At 39.4% G+C, this 20,672-nt stretch overlaps 1 protein-coding gene across 3 annotated transcripts in view; it reads left to right on the top strand.

Annotated features, from left to right (window-relative positions):
- THOC2 (THO complex subunit 2) overlaps positions 1-20,672 on the top strand; it is a 120,019-nt gene that overhangs the window by 9,924 nt on the left and 89,423 nt on the right. For all 3 annotated transcript variants that reach the window (XM_056125641.1, XM_056125640.1, XM_056125639.1), the window contains exons 2-4: positions 9,483-9,541; positions 13,799-13,890; positions 17,735-17,786. In XM_056125641.1, coding sequence (XP_055981616.1) covers positions 9,483-9,541; positions 13,799-13,890; positions 17,735-17,786 — 203 coding nt within the window. The remainder of the gene's footprint in view (positions 1-9,482; positions 9,542-13,798; positions 13,891-17,734; positions 17,787-20,672) is intronic.

Raw genomic sequence — 20,672 nt, 5'->3', positions numbered from 1 at the left:
AATTTGTCATTACTCCCCTTTGAAAGGCCTTTGTTGTTTTGGCCACCACACCCAGTGGTGCTCAGAGGTTACTTCTGAAGCTTTGGTGTATTGCTCAGGGTCACTCTTGTCAGTGTTTTCCTTAAAAAAATTTTGGATTCTGACCTCACCACAGAGACTGGCACACATCCAAAAGAACAAAAGCAACCAGCGTTGGCGTGGATGTGGGGAGAAAGGGACCCACCTGCACTGCTGGTGGGAGTGCCGACAGGTTCAGCCATTTTGGTAAACAGTATGGACGCTTCTCAAAAATTAGAAATTGAGCTTCCATTTGACTCAGCAATACCACTCCTGGGAATATATCCCAGAGAGGCAAAAAAGTACAGTTGAAATGACATCTGCACTTCTATGTTCATTGCTGCTCTATTCACAATAGCCAAAATCTGGAAAAAAACCTGAGTGCCCGAGAACAGATGACTGGTTAAAGAAACTTTGATACATCTACACAGTGGAGTACTATGCAGCTGTTAGAAAAGATGAAGTCATGACTTTTGCATATAAGTGGATCAAAATGAAAGTATCACGCTAAGTGAAATGAGTCAAAAAGTGAGAGACAGAAAGATTGCACTCATCTGTGGAATATAAAGGAACAAAATGGGAGACTAGCACCCAAGAATAACAGAAAAGTACCAGGAGGTTTGCTCCACGGCTTGGAAGCTGGCCTCACATGCTGGAGGAAAAGGCAGCTTGGATAGAGAAAGGAACACCAGATAAAATATGGTTAGAGGACCTGCTTGGGATGGGAGATGCATGCTGAAAGTAGACTCTAGATCAAACGCGATGGCCACTCAATACCTCTATTGCAAACCACAATACCCAAAAGGAGAGAGAGAACAAAAGGTGCCACAGAGGTGCCACAGAGGTGGGGTGGGTGGGAGGGATACCGGGATCATCAGTGGTGGAGAATGGGCACTGGTGGAGGGATGGGTACGCGAGCATTGTGTGACTGAAACACAAGCACGAAAGTTTGTAAGTCTGTAACTGTACTTCACGGTGATTCACCAATACAAAAGAATACAAATACCACAATTTATAAATCATTACTCTTCTAGAAATTAAAAAAAGATAAAAAAAATGTTGGATTCTAGCCATGCCAGGTGGTGCTGGGGCTAGGACTCACTCTACTTGATATTGCAGCTTGGCATGCTTGGGGGGACTATTGAGTGCTGGGGACCAAACTGAATACTCCTGTTTGCAAATTACATTTTCTAGCTCTATTTACCAGCCCTGTTGGTATTTTTATTTGTAGGTTCTTTTATATTTTTGTATTTAAGCCTTTTATTGGTTTTACTATATGGAAAATGTCTCTTGTTTCTCAAAGAAACTGCTAGGGGTTTCCCAAGCAGTGCTCAGGAGGCCCAAAGGCCACTTCTAGCAATTGTAAGCCAACCTAGCCAGCTGTTCAGATGCTAGGTTCTGGCAGCTCAGTTTTGATGTCGTGCTGGGGGGCTACTAGGGCCACCCCAGTAGTATACAGAAAGACATCACATTGGTGTTGTGACCTTGTATAACCAAAATCTTGTACCTCTGAGTTATTTCAGACCCCTCAGGTTTTTTTGCAGTGGGGAGGGATTCATTTCCACTCCTAAAGTTACGACTTTTGTTTTGGTTTTTGGGTCATATTCAGCAATGCTCAAAGATTACTCCTGGCTTTGTGCTCAGGAATTATACCTGGTTGATGGAATAGGGGTTCCAGGGATCGAACCCACACCAGTTTTGTGCAAGGCAAGTGCCCTACCCTCTGTATGATTGCTTTGGCCCCATTTTGTGTTACTTAAAATGACCACCCCTTCTTTCTTTTAGTGACCATTTACCTGTAGTATCCTTTTATATTTTATACCTTTTATATTTTATATCTTTTAACTTCTTTTTTGCTTTTTGGGTGTTACTGCTGGCTCTGCACTTAGAAATTACTCCTGGTGGTGCTTGGAGGACCATATGGGGTGCCAGGTATCGAATCTGGGTCAGCTGCTTGCAAGACAAATGCCCTACCCGCTGTACTATTGCTCTGGCTCCTATCTTTTGACTTTTAATATGAAGTCTTTAATAAAGGTCTTAAAGTGAATTAATTATAGACAGTATATATTTGGGTCTTTCTTATATTTTCCTAGTTGTTGTAGGGACCACACTGGTTGGTTCTTTGCTGTGAGCCACATTTCTGGTGCCTTCTCTTAGTTTCTTCTCTGTGTCTTTTGTTTTTGGTTTGTTTTTGGGCTACACATGGCAATGCTCAGGGGTTATTTCTGGCTCTGCATTCAGGGATCACTCCTTGCAATGCTCAGAGCACCATATGGGGTGCTGGGGATCAAATCCCAGTCAGCTATATGCAAGGAAAGCACCCACTATGATCTTTCTAACCCCTCTTGTAAGCTTTTTCTAGGTTACTTTCTTTGTTGTTAACTTGGGGCTTGCATAAAACATTTTAGAGTTACAGCATTTATTCTGAGTTTTTAATAGATTGCTTTCAATTGTATACAAACTACTGCATCTTTACTATATCTACTTTTTTTGCCACAAAGTGATGTTTGTGGGTTTCTCTTGGAGCAGTGTTTAGGGCCCTGTCCTGGAGTGCTCAGAAGGATTATGTGGTGCCAGGGATTGAATCTGAGGCTCCTGAATGTAAAACCTTCACTCAGTCCCTTTGAGCTATGTCTCTGGAACTTCTGGCCCTCTAGTTTTTTTTTTTTTTTTTGCACAGGGGGTTACTCCTGGCTCATGCACTCAGAAATTACTCCTGGCGGCGCTCAGGGGACCACATGGAATGCTGGGAATCGAACCTGGGTCGTCCATGTTGGCTGCATGCAAGGCAAATGCCCCACCTGCTGTACTATCACTCCAGCCCTCCCCCCTAGTTCTTTTAAGGCAAATATTATGTTGATGATTTCATTCCCTTATGTAGCAAATTAGTCCCCATTTTCAAAGGACAACTTCTCTGGATGTAATATCCTTGTTTGGTGGCTATTTTTCCCTTTCAGCACTTAGAATAGATCTACTATCATCTAGCTTTTAAGGTTTTTGCTTAGAAATTCAGTGATAGTCTTGTTGGGGAGGGCTTTTCCTTTCATATGATGAACCACTTTGCTTTCTTATTGTTTTTGGACTACACCCAGTGGTACTCAGGGTTTACTCCTGGTTCTGTGCTCAGGGGTCATCCTGGAGGTACTTGGGTAGCATATGTGCAGCCAGGAATTGAGCCAGCTGTGTGCAAGGCCTTAACATGTATTCCATCTCTTCCCTTTTTGTTTGCCTTAAACTTACTCATTTTTTGCCTTAAACTTACTCATTTTTTTTGGATCCATTGGGTTTTTGGAATCTTGATGTCCATATTCTTTTATCCAGTGGTATGTTTTCAGCTATTGTTTCTTTATCTTTTGGAGGGGTTGGGGGTTTCCAATGGTGTTGGGACCTAGGAGTAACTCTTGGCCCAGTGGTGCAGGCCTGATTGTTTGTTGCTTGGCTCTTTGATGCTGAGGGGCTTACATGGCCACACCTGGCAGTGTTGGGGTTGGGGTTGGAGGCAAGTGGTACCTGAGATCAAATTCAAGGCCTTACCCATACAAGGTGTGTATTTCATCTCTTTGAGCTTTTCCCCTCACCCCAGCTATTTTATCTTTAAGTATTTTTAGGAGCTAGGGAGATATCTCAAAGGGCTGGAGCACATACTTTGCATGTAGGTAGCCTGGGTTCAAGCTCCAACATTTCATGGGCTCCCAAGGACTGAGCCAGGAATAGCCCAGAGCACCACCGGGTGTGCACTTCCCAATAAAATAACCTTTCTACTCATTTCTTGCTACTCCTTTAATGCGATTGGGTCTTCTCCACTGAGTATATCAGTTCAGTTGTTGCATTCTTTTTTGTTTTGGGGCCACATCAGCTCAGGGTTTACTCCTGGTACTGTGCTCAGAGATGACTCCTGGTGGAGTTTGGGGGAACATCTGGGATTGTGTGCAAGGCAAACTCCCTAGCATTCTTGTAAAAATTTTATTTAAAGTTTTGCATTCTTTGAAAAATATATAGGGAGCTGTGATTTACAAAGTTATTAACAGTTTTAGGCATATATTTCAACACCAGTCACAACACCAGTGTCGTGACAATATCCCTCCACCCATCTTCCCATAGTCCATTTCCACCCATCTTCCCCATCCCCATTTAACTGCATTCTTTAGTGCTAAAATGTATTTGATTATTTTTCTATCCTTTTGTTGTCAATACTTTTTTGCTCTGCATCATTTTCCTGAACTATTGAGCATCTTTGTATAGTGATTTCAAATACTTGTTAGATAATTGGGCTGGGGCGATAGCACAGTGGGTAGGGCGTTTGCCTTGTACGCGGCCGACCTGGGTTTGATCCTTCCACCCCTCTCGGAGAGCCCAGCAAACTACTGAGAGTACCATAGCAAGCTACCCGTGACATATTCAATATGCCAAAAACAGTAACAACAAGTCTCATAATGGAGACGTTACTGGTGCCCGCTCGTGCAAATCGATGAACAACGGGAGGTCAGTGCTACAGTGTTAGGTAATTCTTATACTACTTATATTTCTAATTCTTTAAGTCAGTCTCTGGAGATTTTTCCATTTTCTTTGGGTTTCTTGTAACTTTGTATTGTATCACTGAATTTTAAAAGACACTTTTTTCAGTCATTTTTCTACTGGCTTAGTGCTTTTATTGGCCTGCCTGGCAGTAGATTCTGCGGGCTTCACAAACTTTTTCTCTGATTTTGTCTTCACTGAAATGCATGGATTCCAAACTCAAAAGACCATCTAATTTTTGTTTTTGTTTTTTTAAAGACAGTTATATTCTTGCATTCTTTGGTGTCTTTGTACCATGAATTTTCTGAAGCAGCATCAGACTACCCAAGTCATTTTTGTTCTTAGTGACCCCATACGGTAGATTATTCCCCATCTTGTCAGTGTCCTAAGTCCTATCTTCTAACTGTGGTCATGACTCTATAGGGGATTTCATAACTGAGTGTGAGGACTGTGAAGTAATTGGCAGCAGTAAAAGGTTTATAAACCTTCAATTAAAAATTAATCACACAAACTGTTTCTTTCAGCGCTTGCCCGTGTTGCATTTTTTTGTTTTGGGGCATATTTGGTGGTGCTTGTGGGCCATACTTAACCCTTGTACTCAGGGATCAGTTCTGGTCCTACTCTGGGAAACATATACAGTGCCTGGATTTAAAATAGAAATGTAGCAACAGCCACATGCTAGGCAAGTGCCTTAATCTTTGTATTCTCTCTCTCTCTCTCTGGCCTATCCACTGTTGCCTGTTTCCTGGTGAATAGAGGTCTGGAGTGGAAAAATTACAAGAAACCCTACCCTAAATCCAACTAGATAGACCATATTCCTAGGCAGACTAGGAGACTGCCAAGCTGTATCATTTACTCTTGAACTATGTATCTTAGAGATCTACAACTTGCTACCCAGATCATTTTGTTCTCAGCAGACTCTGGCCACTTAAAGCAACATTTGTCATGTCTCCTGTAGGCCACCAGGATACTTCAAGGAGAGGAGGGGGTCACAGGTGAAAATTGTGTAAATATCAACTGGTAGGACAGGGACCATAGGAAGGAAACAGGTTGGAAGAGGGCTGTGCTAAGAAAAAAAAAATGAGAAAAACATGACAGTAAACCAACCTTAACTTTGCTGCAAGATGTTTAAGCACAAAAATTTGTAAGTCTACAACTGTACCTCATGGTGTCTCACTAATAAAAATTAAAAAAAAAAGAATAAAACTAGGGCTGGAGCCAACCTGCCCTGCACACGGCACCGGGTTGATTCCCAGCATCCCATATGGTCCCCTGAGCACCGCCAGGAGTAACTCCTGAGTGCAGAGCCAGGAGTAACCCCTGTATATCGCCTGGTGTGACCCAAAAAGCAAAAAAAAAATTTAAAAAGAATAAAACTAGTCCCTCAAGTAGCCACCTTCCTGCTCATCTCCCACCCTTCTTCCTACAGGTTAGAATGTCAGGGAGAATTTGGGAGCCTGAGTTGCCTTGCAATTATATGGTGGTTTGAGGATTAAGGACTCTAGTGAGAGGATATCACAGATTTTCCTGCTGACTTTGATGAAGCTGGTTAGTGTTTTTCCTTGGAGTACTAGAGCCTAACTGGTTTCTGAATTTCTCATAAAGGGAATTTATATGTGTATTGTGTTTAATGGATGGTTCTATGGGAGGAAGGAAGGCCTGGGGCTTCCTTTTTCCAGTCTTGCTGATGTCACTCATCACAGCTACTCTTGGTGCTTTGTTTGTGAACAGTCAAGAAAAAAATTTAGTGACATCTTGAGTTTGACTTTTTTCTTTCCTTTGATTTTTTTTTGAGTGTTGGGGCCACACTGCTGTAGTCAGGGCTTGCTCCTGGATCTGCATCCAGGAATCACTCTTGGTAGGCTCAGAGGACCATTTATGGTGCCAGGGATTTAATCTGGGTTAGCCTTGTCCAATTGCCTTACCTGCTGTACTATGTCACTGTCTCCAATCCTAATTCCTTTGAGTTTTTTTTGTGTGCCACACTTGGTGGTGCTCAGGGCTTATTCCTGGCTTTGCACTCAAGAAATCACTGCTAGTGGGGTTTGGCAGGGGATGTGGGGTACCATATATGGAATGCTGGTCAGCATTGTACAAAACAAGCACCCTACTCACTCTACTATTGCTCTGGCCTCTCCTTTGTTTTCTGAGTCATGAAGAATTCAGTGAGACAGTTTGGTGCTATTGCCTTGACACAAGCTGAGGTGCCAGCTGGTTTCCTTGGCCTTTTCTTGAGAATTAAAAAAAGTATTAAAGCACCATGATTTGCACTGTTGGTGCAATATCAATATAACAAAAAGTGTAAATGAAAGATTAGTATGTAGTTTAGATTTATAGAAGTCCAGAAAGTCTTGGGGGGTCAGGTATTGTAACTCAGTCATTGAGTGCATACCTTGTATCTATGAGGTCATGGTTTTCATCCTCGCACCAGAAAGATCATTAAAATAATAAGAATTGTCATAACAATTCATAACCCCACTAGCAGTTTCTATTCGTAAATAGAAACCTATGGGGGGGGGGAGAGAGAGAGAGAGAGAGAGAGAGAAAGTGCAAGCAGTATATAGTTTAAAACCTATATATCAGGAAGAATCTTTAGAGTTATGGATAACTGCATACTGCTCATTTATACAAAGTTTCTTGGAATTGGGAGTTCATCATCTACGCTATTAGAATTGGCTGTTTTGGGCTAGACAATACAGGAGATAAGGTGCTTTCCTTTCACTTGGCTGACCCAGTTTGTTCCTCAGCATTGCATATGGTTCACTGAACATTGCTAGGAGTGAACCCTGAGCACAGCCAGGATAAGCCCTAAACACAGCCATTTGTCACTCAATCCCTCCTCCAAAGAAAACTCAGAATCATCATTTTATCAAATTATAGTAATTTCTCTTTTCAGTTCTTTTGGTTTTGTTGTTGTTTGAGCTATACCTGGTGGTGCTCCAGTGTTACTCCTGGCTCTGTGCTTGGTGAACTCTGTAGTGCCAGGGATCATGCAAACCACGTACTCTGTTGAGCTATCTCTCTGGTCCTAAGATTTATTTATTTATTTATTGTTTCTATCACCGTGAGATACAGGTACAAAGCTTTCATGTTGAGTTTCAGTCATACAATGATTGAGCACCCATCCCTCCACCAGTGTACATTTTCCACCACCAATGACCCCAAATATCCCTCCAACCACTGCCATCCCACCCACCTACCTCTATGGCAGGCACTTTCCTTTTTACTCTCTCTCTACTTTGGGCATTATGGTTTGCAATACAGATACTGAGAGGCAGTAATGTTTGGTTCTTTGTCTACTTTTGGCAAACATCTCCCATCCCGAGCGATCCCTCCAACCATAATTGACTTAGTGGTTCCTTCTCTATCCCAACTGCCTTCTCGCCCAGCATATGAGGCAGGGTTCCAACCATGGAGCAATCTTCCTGACCCTTGTCTCTACTATCCTTTTGTGTTAGTCTCATGTTACTGAGTGCAGTCATTGTATGTCTGTCCCTCTCTTTCAGACTCATTTCACTCAGTGTGATACTCTCCATGTCCATCCACTTATAAGCAAATTTCAGGACTACATCTTTTCTAACATCTGCATTGTATTTCACTGTGTCTATGTACCATAGTTTCTTTAATCAGTTGTCTGTTCTTGGGCACTTGGGTTGTTTCTAGACTCTAGCTTTTGTGAACAGTGCTGCAATGAACATAGAAGTGCAGATGTAATTTCTTTTGTGTTTTTTTTTTTTTGCAGCCTCATTATATATTTCCAGACGTGGTATTGCTGGGTCATGTGGAAGCTCATTTTCTAGGCTTTTTTTTTTTGAGGAATGCCCATATTTTCCAAAAAGGCTAGTCTGGTCCTACGACTCTTGTTCAATTTTTTTGTTAAAAGGCCTAATTATTTTCTGATTGAGCTATTATAGTTGCTGACAGAAAGTAAATCCAGGGTCACACACATGTGAGACATGTGCTTTACCACTATACCGTACTTCTGTCTTAAACCCCTTGACGGAAATTCAACTGAGGGACACATACATGTGAGATATGCTTTATACCCATTGTGCTATATTCCTGTGTTACCCATTGTCCTATATCTCTGTTATCCATTGTCTACCCTGTGTTATCTAAGAGTGTTTTGTTTGTTTGCAATGCCAGGAATCTTAACTTAGGGCCTCACACATATAAGGCAAATAAATCTCTACTGCTAAACTAACTACCCAAGAATTAAAGAAAACAAATGGAGTTTGATTTTTGTCAAATATCTATCAAATTATTTTGTTGCAGGGTAGGGGTGAGAGGGGGTTTGGGCCATGTCTGGCTGTGCTCATGGCTTAATTTTGGCTCGGCTTAATTTTGGCTCTGTATTCAGGGAACACTCCTGGCAGTGCCGTGTGCATGTGTTGGGGGTGGGGGGGACATTGATGTATTTGGAGCTGGGAACTATGATTAAATATGTACAATGCAAGTGCCATATCTTCTGTCTCTCAGGCCCCCAGTAGACTTTTTTTCCTGGCCATGCTTAGGGCAAAATCCTAGCTCTGCTCAGGGATCACTCCTGGCAGGGCTTACGGGAATATACGCAGTAGTAGTTCGGGATAGAAATTTGTCATCCATGTCAGGCAAGTGCCTTAATCCTGTACTGTCTTTCAAGACCCAATTTCTTAACCAGTATTGGTTAATATAGGCAGAATTACCTGATTTTTATTCTTTTAATTACTAGTTTTAAAAATAATTGATACATTAGCATTCTTTAATTCTGACCAATTAAGGTTTTTTGATTTGTTCTATTCTTATAAACTAATGAAACTTAAACATATTTGATGCACTTCCACATATTTTTACTTGGTGTAATTTGTCCTTCAGGGATTATCTGTGTTAGGATTGGAAATTAATACAGGTTGCATCTTTTTTTATTTTAGTTTGCTTTTATGCCGGATCCTTAGTGAAAATAAAAGCCATGATAGTTCAACTTATAGAGGTAAGACTTTAGTAAATAAGCCTATTATTTTGATTTAAGATAAATATCCTATTTCTTTATTAAATTGTTATGAATGAAAACAAGACTTATGACTTAAGATATTTCACATTACATAAAGCTTTTTTAAAAATTAATTTGTTACAGTTACGATTAAATATCACATTTCTCTATGTGGGTGTTACTTGACTTGAGTGGTAGTCGTATATTGTTTGACTTTCATAATTGTCATGTATATTTAAACTTCAGCAATTGGTAACTCTTAAAAATTATACAGACTAGCTATCAGTTATAAATAGAAGAGAAAAGTTATAAATAGAAGAAAAAATCAGCGTGGAAATTGAAGCTATTCTGATTTTGTTTGTTCTAGGAAATTTCCAGAAACTAAGGTTCAGCTGGTTATGTTTAGGTGGTGTCTAGGGATCTTGTTAAAGGTAGTTGTCATGGAAAACATTAAAAGCAAAGGAGTTGTTTACTGCAGTTGCAAATGTAATTTATTAATAAAATGCTTTGTAATTAAGTCAGGATATGAATTTTCAGGTACTTTACAGAATTTTACTGTTTAACTTCCATTAGTTTAAAATTAGGCACATGAATTTAGAAAAAGAGTGACAAAAGCAAATACATTTTCAAATGTAGTTTTCACTGGTTGTAGAACCCATAACGTTATTCAATCTGGAAAAATAATTTATAGCCCCCAAATTATTTGATAAAATTTATTATTGTATATGTTTATGAATAGATTTGAACATTTTTCTGTAGACGAGTTTACTGTTATAAAAATTGTAAAACTCAACTGTCAATAACTTTGTAAATCACAGCTCAATAATAAAAATTAAAAACTGATAGGATGAGAGTATATGCTTTTATATACTTATTTGTTTGGGGGCCACAGCTGGCTATGTTTATTCCTGGCTTTCAAGGATCACTCCTGGTAGGTTTGGGGGCCCATCTGAAGTTTTGTGAATTGAACTGGTTGATTGTATGCAAGACAGGTGCTTTAACCACTGTAGTATCTTTCCGTCTCCAGTATGACAGTATATGTTTTTGGAGAGGGAGCTCCCAAGCAGTGTTCAGGCCTCAGGATTCAAGATTTTTTTTTCATTTTTGCGCACACTGCAATGTGCAGGAATTACTACTGGCCCTGCACTCAGGATCAACTCCTGTTGGTCTTTGGGGACCATATGGGATGCTGGAGACTGAACTGGGGTTAGCTGTACCCTCTGTACTTTCTCTCCAGCTCCGGTCACGGTCCTCCCGTTGTTCATCAATTTGCTCGAGTGGGCCCAGTAACGTCTCCATCGTGAGACTTGTTACTGTGTTTGGCATATAGAATATGTCACGGGTAGCTTGCCAGGCTTTGCCGTGCGGGCGAGATACTCTCGGTAGCTTGCCGGGCTCTCTGAGAGAGGCGGAGGAATCAAACCCGGCTTTGCCGGGTGGCTGCGTGCAAGGCAAACGCCCTACCGCTGTGCTAGCTCTCCAATCCTCTCTCTCTCTCTCCAGCCCCATGTACTCAAAATTCTTGGCTAGATAGTTCACTGCTAAGCCCAGTAGTTACGGATGCCACCAAGGCCATGTCCAGTGGTGCTCTCGGGTCTAAATAATATCAGGAATTGAACTTGGGTTCCCTTTTTTGGTTTGCTTTTGGGCCACACCTGGTGGTGATTAGGGTTTCCTCCTGGTTCTGTGTTCAGGAATCACTCTTGGTACGTTTGGGGGACCATATAGGGTGTTGCAAATCAAATGTGGATTGGCCAGGTGAAAGGCAAGCAACTCTATCTGCTGTACTACTGCTCCAATCCTGAATTTGGGTTCTGTATGTCCCTGATTTCAGATATTTCCCGAGTCTGAATTATTTTTAAAGAAATTTTGGAAATTTGAATGGAAAACATTATGTTTTGGTCACACCTGACTCTGCACAGGGCTTACTCCTGCCTCTGTTCCCAAGGGATCATTCCCTGTAAGTTTGTAGACCTTACAGGATGCTGGGGATTGAACCTGGGACAGCTGCATGAAAGGCAAGTGCCTTATCCACTGTACCATTTCTCTGGCCCTGGAAAACATTTTTTTGTCCACACTTGGCAGTGCTCAGAGCTTCCTCCTGGCTTTGTGCTCAGGAATCATTTCTGGCAAGGCTCCTGAGACCTTTTGTGGTGCCAGGTGTCAAACCCTCTTCGACTGCATGCAAGGCAGATGCCCTGCCCTCTACATTGTTGCTCTGCCACCCCACCCCCGGGCAGTTTTAAAGAATGAGCCTTTTCCTTTTTTTGTCATTGGATAAGCCTTATTTTAAGACAGCATTCTTAGCCCTCCCATTCCCAGTTATTTAAAATTCATTCTACTTTTAACACATCATGAGCATTCATAAAGAGTTCTGATGTTGATATATCTCTTTTTTTGCTCTCATTTTGGGTGCCACACCAGTGATGCTACTATCTTTGCACTTAGGAATCAGTCCTGGGAGTGCTTGGAGGAGCATATATGATTCCAGGCATTGAACCTGGGTTGTCAGCATTCATGTCAAGCATTCTGCCTGCTGTACTCTCTCTGTGGCCCCAATATCTCCTTTTTTGAATCTTACTTGACTGCCATACATGTAACAAAGGAAAAATAATTCTTTATAAAAACACTTCAATACTCTACCCCCACTTCCCTATGTTTAAGACATGTTTATAACTGCTCAGTTAACCTTGATTTTGTTTACAATAAACATCTTAAATAGATGAGAGAATTTTCAGAAAAACTGTAAATACTTTAACATGGTGTGATTATTTCAGTCAAAAGTTTTTTCTGTTTTATTTTTGACCATACCAGGCACTGCTCAGCGCATATTCTTGGCTCTTTGACCAGGGATTGCTTCTGGGGTCTTGATTCCTTGGGGAACCCTATGTGGTGCAGGGGATTGAACCTGGATCAGCTGTGTGGAAGACAAAACACCTTAAGGTGCTGCGCTATCTCTCTGCCCAGAATATTTCAGTTCTTATAGAGGACTGAATATTAATTTCAGTCAATATTTAATATTAAATTAATATTAATTTTATGCCATTTTGATTCATGTTTCCCTCTTGGAGAGCCTCACCAGCTACCTAGAGTATTCTGCACCTAGAGTATTCCGCACCTAGAGTATTCCGCCTGCCTGGCAGAGCCTGGCAAGCTCCTCATGGTGTATTCTAAATGCCAAAAATAGTAACAAGTCTCACAATGGAGACATTACTGATGCCCACTCCAGCAAATAGATGAACAACAGGAGGATAGTGTTACAGTGTAGTGATTCATGTTTCTGTGGGAAAAGTTACTGTGGATAAAGTACTCCCAGGATATTACAAGAGTGTTAGAGGAGAAAACCATAAATGCACAGGGGTGAGTGCTGTGATGAGAGATTGGATGCCAAATGGCACAACATGTGGGCCACAGGAATGCAAAATCCCAGAAGGGGCACTGGTTACAGAGAAGATTGATGCACAGTGCTGTAGTAGTTTCTGATCAGTAAATTGGGTGTTTAAATTTTGTGAATTGAGGCAATCCTTACTATTTTGTTACTATTTTATTTCACCTTAATGTTAATAAGATAATTTAACCATTTGTTCTCTATTATTATTCTCCTTCTGTGATTAAGATTTGAATTCCTTGGTTGGAGAGATAGTGTGGTGTGTATGGGCTTCCCTTGCAAGCAGCTGACGTGGGTTCCATCTCTGACCCCACCAGGAGTGATCATTGAACACAGCCAGGAGTAAGGACTGAGCTCATCTGGGTGTGGCACCCAAACTAAAACGAAGTAGTATTTATTGGAGGCATTAGAGTACCAAATGGGGGGCTAGAGCAATAGTACAGCAGGTAGTATGCTTGCCTTGCACGTGACCAACACAGTTTTGATCCCCAGCACCATTTATGGTTTTGACCCCTACTAGGAGTGATTCCTGAGTGCAGAGCCAGGAATAAGCCCTGAGCATGGCTAGGTGTGGCCCCCAAACAAATAGAATACTAAACAGTTTGCACCATGAATACGAATATATAAAATATATACAGGAAAAACTGGAAGGAAATGCTAAAGTATAGTTGAAGTAGTGGAATCAGCTTTTTTCTACTCTTTTTGCAATATGTTTTTGTGAAGATAAAAGGAAGAAAATGTAGACAAAACCATAATTAATATATTTCATTGTTTATAATCTGAGAAGTTGGAAATACATAATCTTCCCCCAGATGATGTACATTTTATGTTTAAGAGATTGTCTTCACACCTTCTTTTATGTTTGATAGATTTTCAGCAAGCTCTCTATGAGTTATCATACCATGTTATTAAAGGAAATCTAAAACATGAACAGGCATCTAACGTCCTTAGTGATATAAGCGTAAGTATATCTATGTGTTTGCATTTGTTTATCTTGTTCTGTGTTTTATATATCTTTAAAGTGTATAGCTTTTATTCAAAATTATCTTAGTGTTTTAAGGTTAAAGCATTGTTTTAAATATTTTGAGCCATTGTTGCAAATAAAGGTATTTTTGCTTAGTTTCTTGTAAAGGAGAACATGTTAGGTTAGCTGGGAGGACAGAAGTTTTTCTTTTTAACAAGATCAAGATTTACTTAATTTAAAAGTATTACCGTAAAAGTACTAGAAGACTTTTCACCCAATACAAATATCATTTTCTTAGTGTTTATGTTTAGAAATTCATTATCCTTTAAAATAGAGGATTAAATTGATTTAAACTGGAATTGCCTACCTAGCATTCACTTGATGACAGTTTTCATGTTTGCAGTTTGTTTTAGAAAATTTTAACTAATTTCAAGTGGAATGTTTTATTATTACTATTAGGTTCATTTTGAAATTTTTATAAATTTTATTAAATTGAGAACAGTGTTTTAGTAAGTTTTATTGAAGCAGGAACTATAGCTTTTGATATATTAGTATGGATTTCCCCTCTGTAGCTTTTAGCTTCTATCATCTTATTCTGTTAAGGTATAATCTACTTTGTATAAGTTTTGTTTTTTCTAATGATAGTCTTAAGAAACTTCTAAATTTAACTCTCTATTAGAATGTTTCTTCCCCATATTGAGATGTATTTGAACATTAAACATTTTAATATGAATTTCCCTTTCATCCCTGAACTCTCTAATAACAGCAGTGTTAGTGTTATTTTTGAATTATTTTCTTTTAGGGGAGTGGCGTGCCCAGCTGGGTTCAGGACTTATTTCTTGCTCTGTGCTCAGGGATCACTCCTGGGGGTCCCCAGAGGACCATGTGTGGTGCCTGGGATAGAACCTGAATGAAACCAGCAATGTGCAAGGCAGCACCTTAATACTATTACTGTTCTCTGGCTTAGAGTTGTTTATCTCCTAAACAGTTAGCATTCTGTGTTTGAAAACTCTGACCTTGATCTGTTATTTTGGCCTTCAAGTTGCTTGAATACTTGCATTCAAGTAGATGTAGCCATAATTCATAGACTTTAAGAAGCGGACACTAAAGACTAGTTGACAGTTAAGGTTATTTCATTCCATACATTGGGCATCAGAGTAGGTTTTAGTTTGTTTATGTAATCTGATTCTAATACTTTTCCCATTATTGAAAATGAACAGTTCAAATGAACTTTTGTGTGTGTGTCACTAAGTGTCCCTTTTCCCTTGATTCCGTAATTATTGCTTATGTATACTTCTTTAGCTGGATTGCTTTGTCATTGCTTTCTCATAGTCTCTTATTGCATTGTCCTATATCTTAACCACAGAAACATATATTGTGTACCTTACAGCTGTCAGTTTTTCTTTAGAATTCTATTTCTCTTCAGCATCTGAAAATAGGCTAATTATAGTCTCAGCAAACTAATTGCAGTAATTGAACTATTATCTTTACCAATAGAAGATAACTAAAATTAAGTATAATAGTGGGGAATCGAGACAAATCTAGTACTGAAGTTATCTAGAAGCAAGGGGAAACTTGATTGATTGTTTCTCCAAAGGCCACAAATAAAAGTGCATATTGAAGAAAACTTTTTTCTGTTTTCATCTTAAGAGAATCAGGTTATTTGGCATCAGATGCTTAAACTAGTTTTTCCTGTTTTTAAAAAAATTCAAAACTTTAATTTTTTGTTTTGTTTTGGGGTACCCAAAGAAGTTCTCAGGAGTTCCTGTGGCTCTGCACTCAGGAGTCACTCCTGGCAGGCTCAGAGGACCATATGGATGCCAGGATCAAACCTGGTTTGGCTGTGTGCAAGGCAAGCACCTTACCCACTGAACTGTCTCTCTGGCCCCCTGTTTTTCCTAGTTTAAATTTTTGGGGGGGCATTTCTGGCAATGATTAGGGATTCCTCCTTGTTCTGCACCCCGGAATCACTCCTGGTGATGCTCAGAGAACCATATTGGATATGGGAGTTTGAACTTAGGTTAGCCACTTGCAAGGCAAGCATCCTACCCACTGTGCTATCACTCCGGCCCATATTTTTTTAAATTTAATTTTATGTTGCCACTCTTGATTTTTGCATAGATCAGTATTGATTCAGTATTGAACACAGCATTTGAAATTTTTGTTTTTTAAAAATTGTATTTTGAACTTCCCAAGTAATATTTAGGAGGTCTGAGGAACATTGCAGATACCTCTTGGTGCTGAGGCTTCAATGCAAGGGTTCAAGGATGTGATGTGCTGCTCATGTCCTGTTGTGATATAACTGGAGATTACTTGGGTCACCCCAGGTGTGCTCAGAGATCTCTGGCACCACACCTGGCAGTGCTTGGGGGCCTCCAAGGCTGAACTAGATCATACTTGGATGATCATTTCATTCCAGCCTGGCTGTAGTTAAGGCATGCATTTATAAACCTGTACTGTTTTTCTGTCCCTACAGCATTTAAAATTAGGTGAAAAAATGTACCATTTTTAATATTATTGAGTTATGTAGATGTGACGTACTTCAAATTCTGGTTTGTAACATGAAATGTCAGTGAAAAAGTGTCATTCATTTTTACTTTTCAATATTTCCTGAGGTGATTGTTTTCCATCCCTTCCCTTACCTTTCTGAGGTGGGGTCAGGGATTTAATCAAGGGACTCACACCTGCAAGCCATGGCCCTCACCCCTTCTCTGATCTCTTTTTAATTTATTTTTTTATCTTTGGGCCACACCCGGTGATGCTCAGAGGTTTCTTCTGGCTCTGCACTACTTCTGGCGTGTTTGAGGGAACCATCTAGGATGCTGGAGACTGCTCTGTACTCTCTCTCGGGCCTTGGTTTCCTTTTGTGTATGTATATATGTGGGATTGGTTTAGGCCCCATCAGGCCGTATTCAAGGCCTATTCCTATTTCTGGCTCTGTGTTCAGGAATGACCCTGGCAGTGTTCAGAGGACCTTATGCAGTGCCAGGGATAGACTCAGGGTCTGCTGCATGCAAGGCAAGTGCTTTGCCTTCTGTATTATGTCTCCTAATCCTCCTTGGTTTTGTTTTCTTCTTTTCTTTTTCTTTTTTTCGGTTTTTGGGTCACACCCAGCTGTGCTCAGGGCTTACTTCTGGCTCTGTGCTCAGGGATCACTATTGGCGGGGCTCGGGGGACCAAATGGAGTGCCGGGGATTGAACTCTGGTTCGGCCACATGCAAGGCAAACGCCCTACCTACCTGCTGTACTATCTCTCTAGCCCCCTGTATTTTTTTAATTAACTGTGATTTACAAAGTTATTGATAGTTGAGTTTTAGGTATATAATATTTCAACACCATTCCCACCAGTGTCAGCGTCCCTCCAGCAGCTTTCCATATTTATTCCCCACTCAAACCCTACCCCATCTCTACCTGTCAACTTGATTAGGCAGGTTACAATGTTTCAGTGGTTGTAGTTTAATTTAGATCTTATGTTTTCAGTTTTGTTGAGTCTGTGTTTTGGATATATGATGATATCACTCACTCATAGAATGAAAAATGTAAAGGGTGGGAAATACGGAGCAGAGGACAGAGGGAGAAGGGAAACATTTTAGGTTCTGATTGCACATTCTCAGCAGAGAATGTACCCTTGGTTGTTTCTGTAATCGAGTTATTTAGAAATTGAAATATTTTAACCATTATTTACCTTTTTATGTTCTTAAAGGAATTTGAATAATTTTGTCAACATAGTGGTGTATATTTTTAGATTTTGTTTTACTCAGGTGTGTTAAATCTAAAACTGTAATACTTGCTGAATTGCTATTCTAGTATTTACGATGACTAATTCTATTTTTACAATTAGGAATTTCGTGAGGACATGCCTTCCATTCTTGCTGATGTATTCTGCATACTCGGTCGGTATCAGGTCTTTGTTTCACCTGTAAAGTGGGGTTTGAGAAATTAGCATACTGTTAAATAAAATATTTTATTTTGAAAGATACTTAGAAATGTATGAATGTTTCTACAAATATAGATTATTTTGTTTTTACTTTATTAAGAATATGATATTGTAAGTCAGATGTGAGTATGATCACTATGAACTAACTTTAAAGTATAATTTAGATAACTTGAATTTTTCAGAATGTCTTATAAAATTGAGCCACATTACATAATATCAAGTAAAAGTCCCAAGTTTTCTGAAGTCAGTTTGAATTAACTCAAATTTTAATAGCTTCAAAATTATTCTTATTAATTTAGGTTATCAATAAGTGTCATGTTCTCAAGTTTAGGACACTTAATTTATATTTACTTTCATTTTTACATTTTTGATTCTTGTTAATTCTAGAAGTAAAAATGCTAGAGTAATCAAAATACATTGTTTGGGAGATTAGACACCAACTTTAGAAATAGTAGTTTAAATAAAAATTCATGTTGATTAAAAAAGAAATATTTCTGGGTCTGGAGAGATAGTGCAGTAGGTAGGGCACTTAATCTTACATGTGGCTGACCTGGGTTTAATCCCGGGCATGCCATATGGACCCCTGAGCCCCCACCCAGAGTTATCTCTGAGCACAGAATTAGGAGTAATCCCTGAGTACCTCCAGGTATGCTCCCAAAAGAAAAAACGAAAAAGGAATATTTCTTTGACTTAGAACAAAACGTCCTTCCATCGGAGGCATGGGTTAAAAATGTAATGCAAATTACACCTTTCTGTCTAATTTTAGGTCTGAATATAACTGCGAGCAGTTTTGGAGTTTTTTTCATCAATCTTATATACATTCTCTAGCTTTGCTTTTACAGAAAACAATATAAGAGCCAGACATCATAATAATCACTTAAAAATAAAAAAAGACATCTTTTGAAGGCTTGTCAGAACGGAATGAATTGCTTTAGCTTATTAATCTTTTGTTTGTTTTGTTTTGGGTGACACCTGGAGGTGCTCAGGACTTGCTCCTGGTGCTGGGTTTAGGGATCACTTTTGATGGGCTCTGGGGATCATATGGGATGCTAGGGATTGAACCTGGGCTGGCTGTCTATAAGGCAAGCACTTGACCCACTGTACTATCTCTGCATCCTCAAACTCATTAAGGTTAACTCTAGAATCAGAAAATTTCTTAGAATCTGGAATTTATTCTTCATGAATTCAAATGTCCTGTGTTTGATTCTTTGATAAAGATTTTATAATCTGGTTGGAGCAAGATAGAATGTATGTGGACAATGAATGTTGATTGGAAAGAGCAGACCAGTGACGGGGTGAACATTTGTCCTAGTTATGTTTTACTTCCCTGGCATAGTCATTGATAGTGTCTATTTTCATTTTTAAGACTGTTCATAATTTGGATGATAATCTATGTTTTCTGTTCTCATTTGGATTAGTTCATTTATGCCAACAATTCTAAAATCTTTTGTTTGTTTATGTCTAAAAACTAACACTAAAGATGTATTAAAATTAAATCTATGAAACAAGTTATAATTTAAAAATTTTGCTCTTACTACTTGTAGGTAATATTTTGTGAAAAAATTTTCCTTGATAAAAGTATCAGAAATTATCAACTAATTGTAATATATTTATCCTCCATTGTTGCATTGCATGGTATTAAAAATTATTGTTACAAGTCTTTTTTACAAGTAACATGAATTCAAGATGTTTGGTTGCTCTTAAGAAATTTCTTTTAGCCTGTCCAGTCCATTTTTACAAGCAGGATTAGGGCAGCAAACTTGGAGAGAAAATTTCTCTTACCTGCCCCCTCACTCATCCACCCCCTCACTCTTGAGTGTGAGCCCAGATCAAGGTAGAGAAATAGGAGTAATAATGAGTTAACTAATAATAATGATGATGGCAGTCATAATGATGATAACAATACTAAAATAGGTGGCTTTGGGTAGCACTTTCTATATTATAGGTCTTCTGTAAAGCTTTTTTTTTTTTGGCTTTTTGGGTCACACCAAGTGATGCATAGGGGTTACCCCTGGCTCTGCACTCAGAAGTTACTCCTGGCAGTGTTCAGGGGATCATATGGAATTGCTGGGAATCGAACCCGGGTTGGCCTTGTACAAAGCAAACGCCTTACACGCTGTGCTATTGCTCCAGCCCGGTGTCTTTGCAATACTTTAAAAGTTTATAGGGAAGTCAGTACTGTAACTTACTAGTGAAGATACTTTTATTTTTAAAAATTGAAAGGTTTTTTTTTTTATTTTGGCCAACACCTGGGTATGCTCAGGGCTTATTCCTAACTCTGCTCAGTGATCATGCCTCACGAGCACAGGGGACCATATTGGATGCCAGAGATCAAACCCAGGTTGGCTTTGCGCAAGGCAAACGCGCTACCCAGTTGTACTATTCTTTAATTTTCTTCAAAAGAGTAAAATCATGTAATGGTGAAGGGACCTGTCAACTTTATTAACTTCAAGTGTACCTACCATTGGTCTTGTGCAACTTGAAACTTGATGCACTGGTGGAATCTTTAGCTGGGGTGGTTGTTGATATTGGTAACTAGTTGGAAATAGTTGAGGAATTTTTAGTAAACTTAAAGGGGAAATTAAAGAGAATTTACCAAGTACTGATTCAGTTTAAGAATCAAGGGTAATGAATGAATTAGTTAGGATTAATCTGTGAGTTAGGAGCAAAGGAATAAAGAAAACAAGGGAAAACAGCATAGCTGTGCTAATAGAGCCTGTTTGGTTATTGCGGTAACTTTGCTAAGAAATTTATTGAGGTCCTTTTAATATCATTTTCTAACATGGCCAACACCTAGACAATAGTACCTTACTTAGAAGTTTAAGAGGAAAGCAAACTTAAG

The sequence above is a fragment of the Sorex fumeus genome, unplaced genomic scaffold (assembly GCF_029834395.1).
Source record: "Sorex fumeus unplaced genomic scaffold, SorFum_2.1 ptg000058l, whole genome shotgun sequence".
NCBI classification, from domain to species: Eukaryota; Metazoa; Chordata; class Mammalia; order Eulipotyphla; family Soricidae; genus Sorex; species Sorex fumeus.
This window is presented reverse-complemented; position numbering and strand designations above follow the sequence as displayed.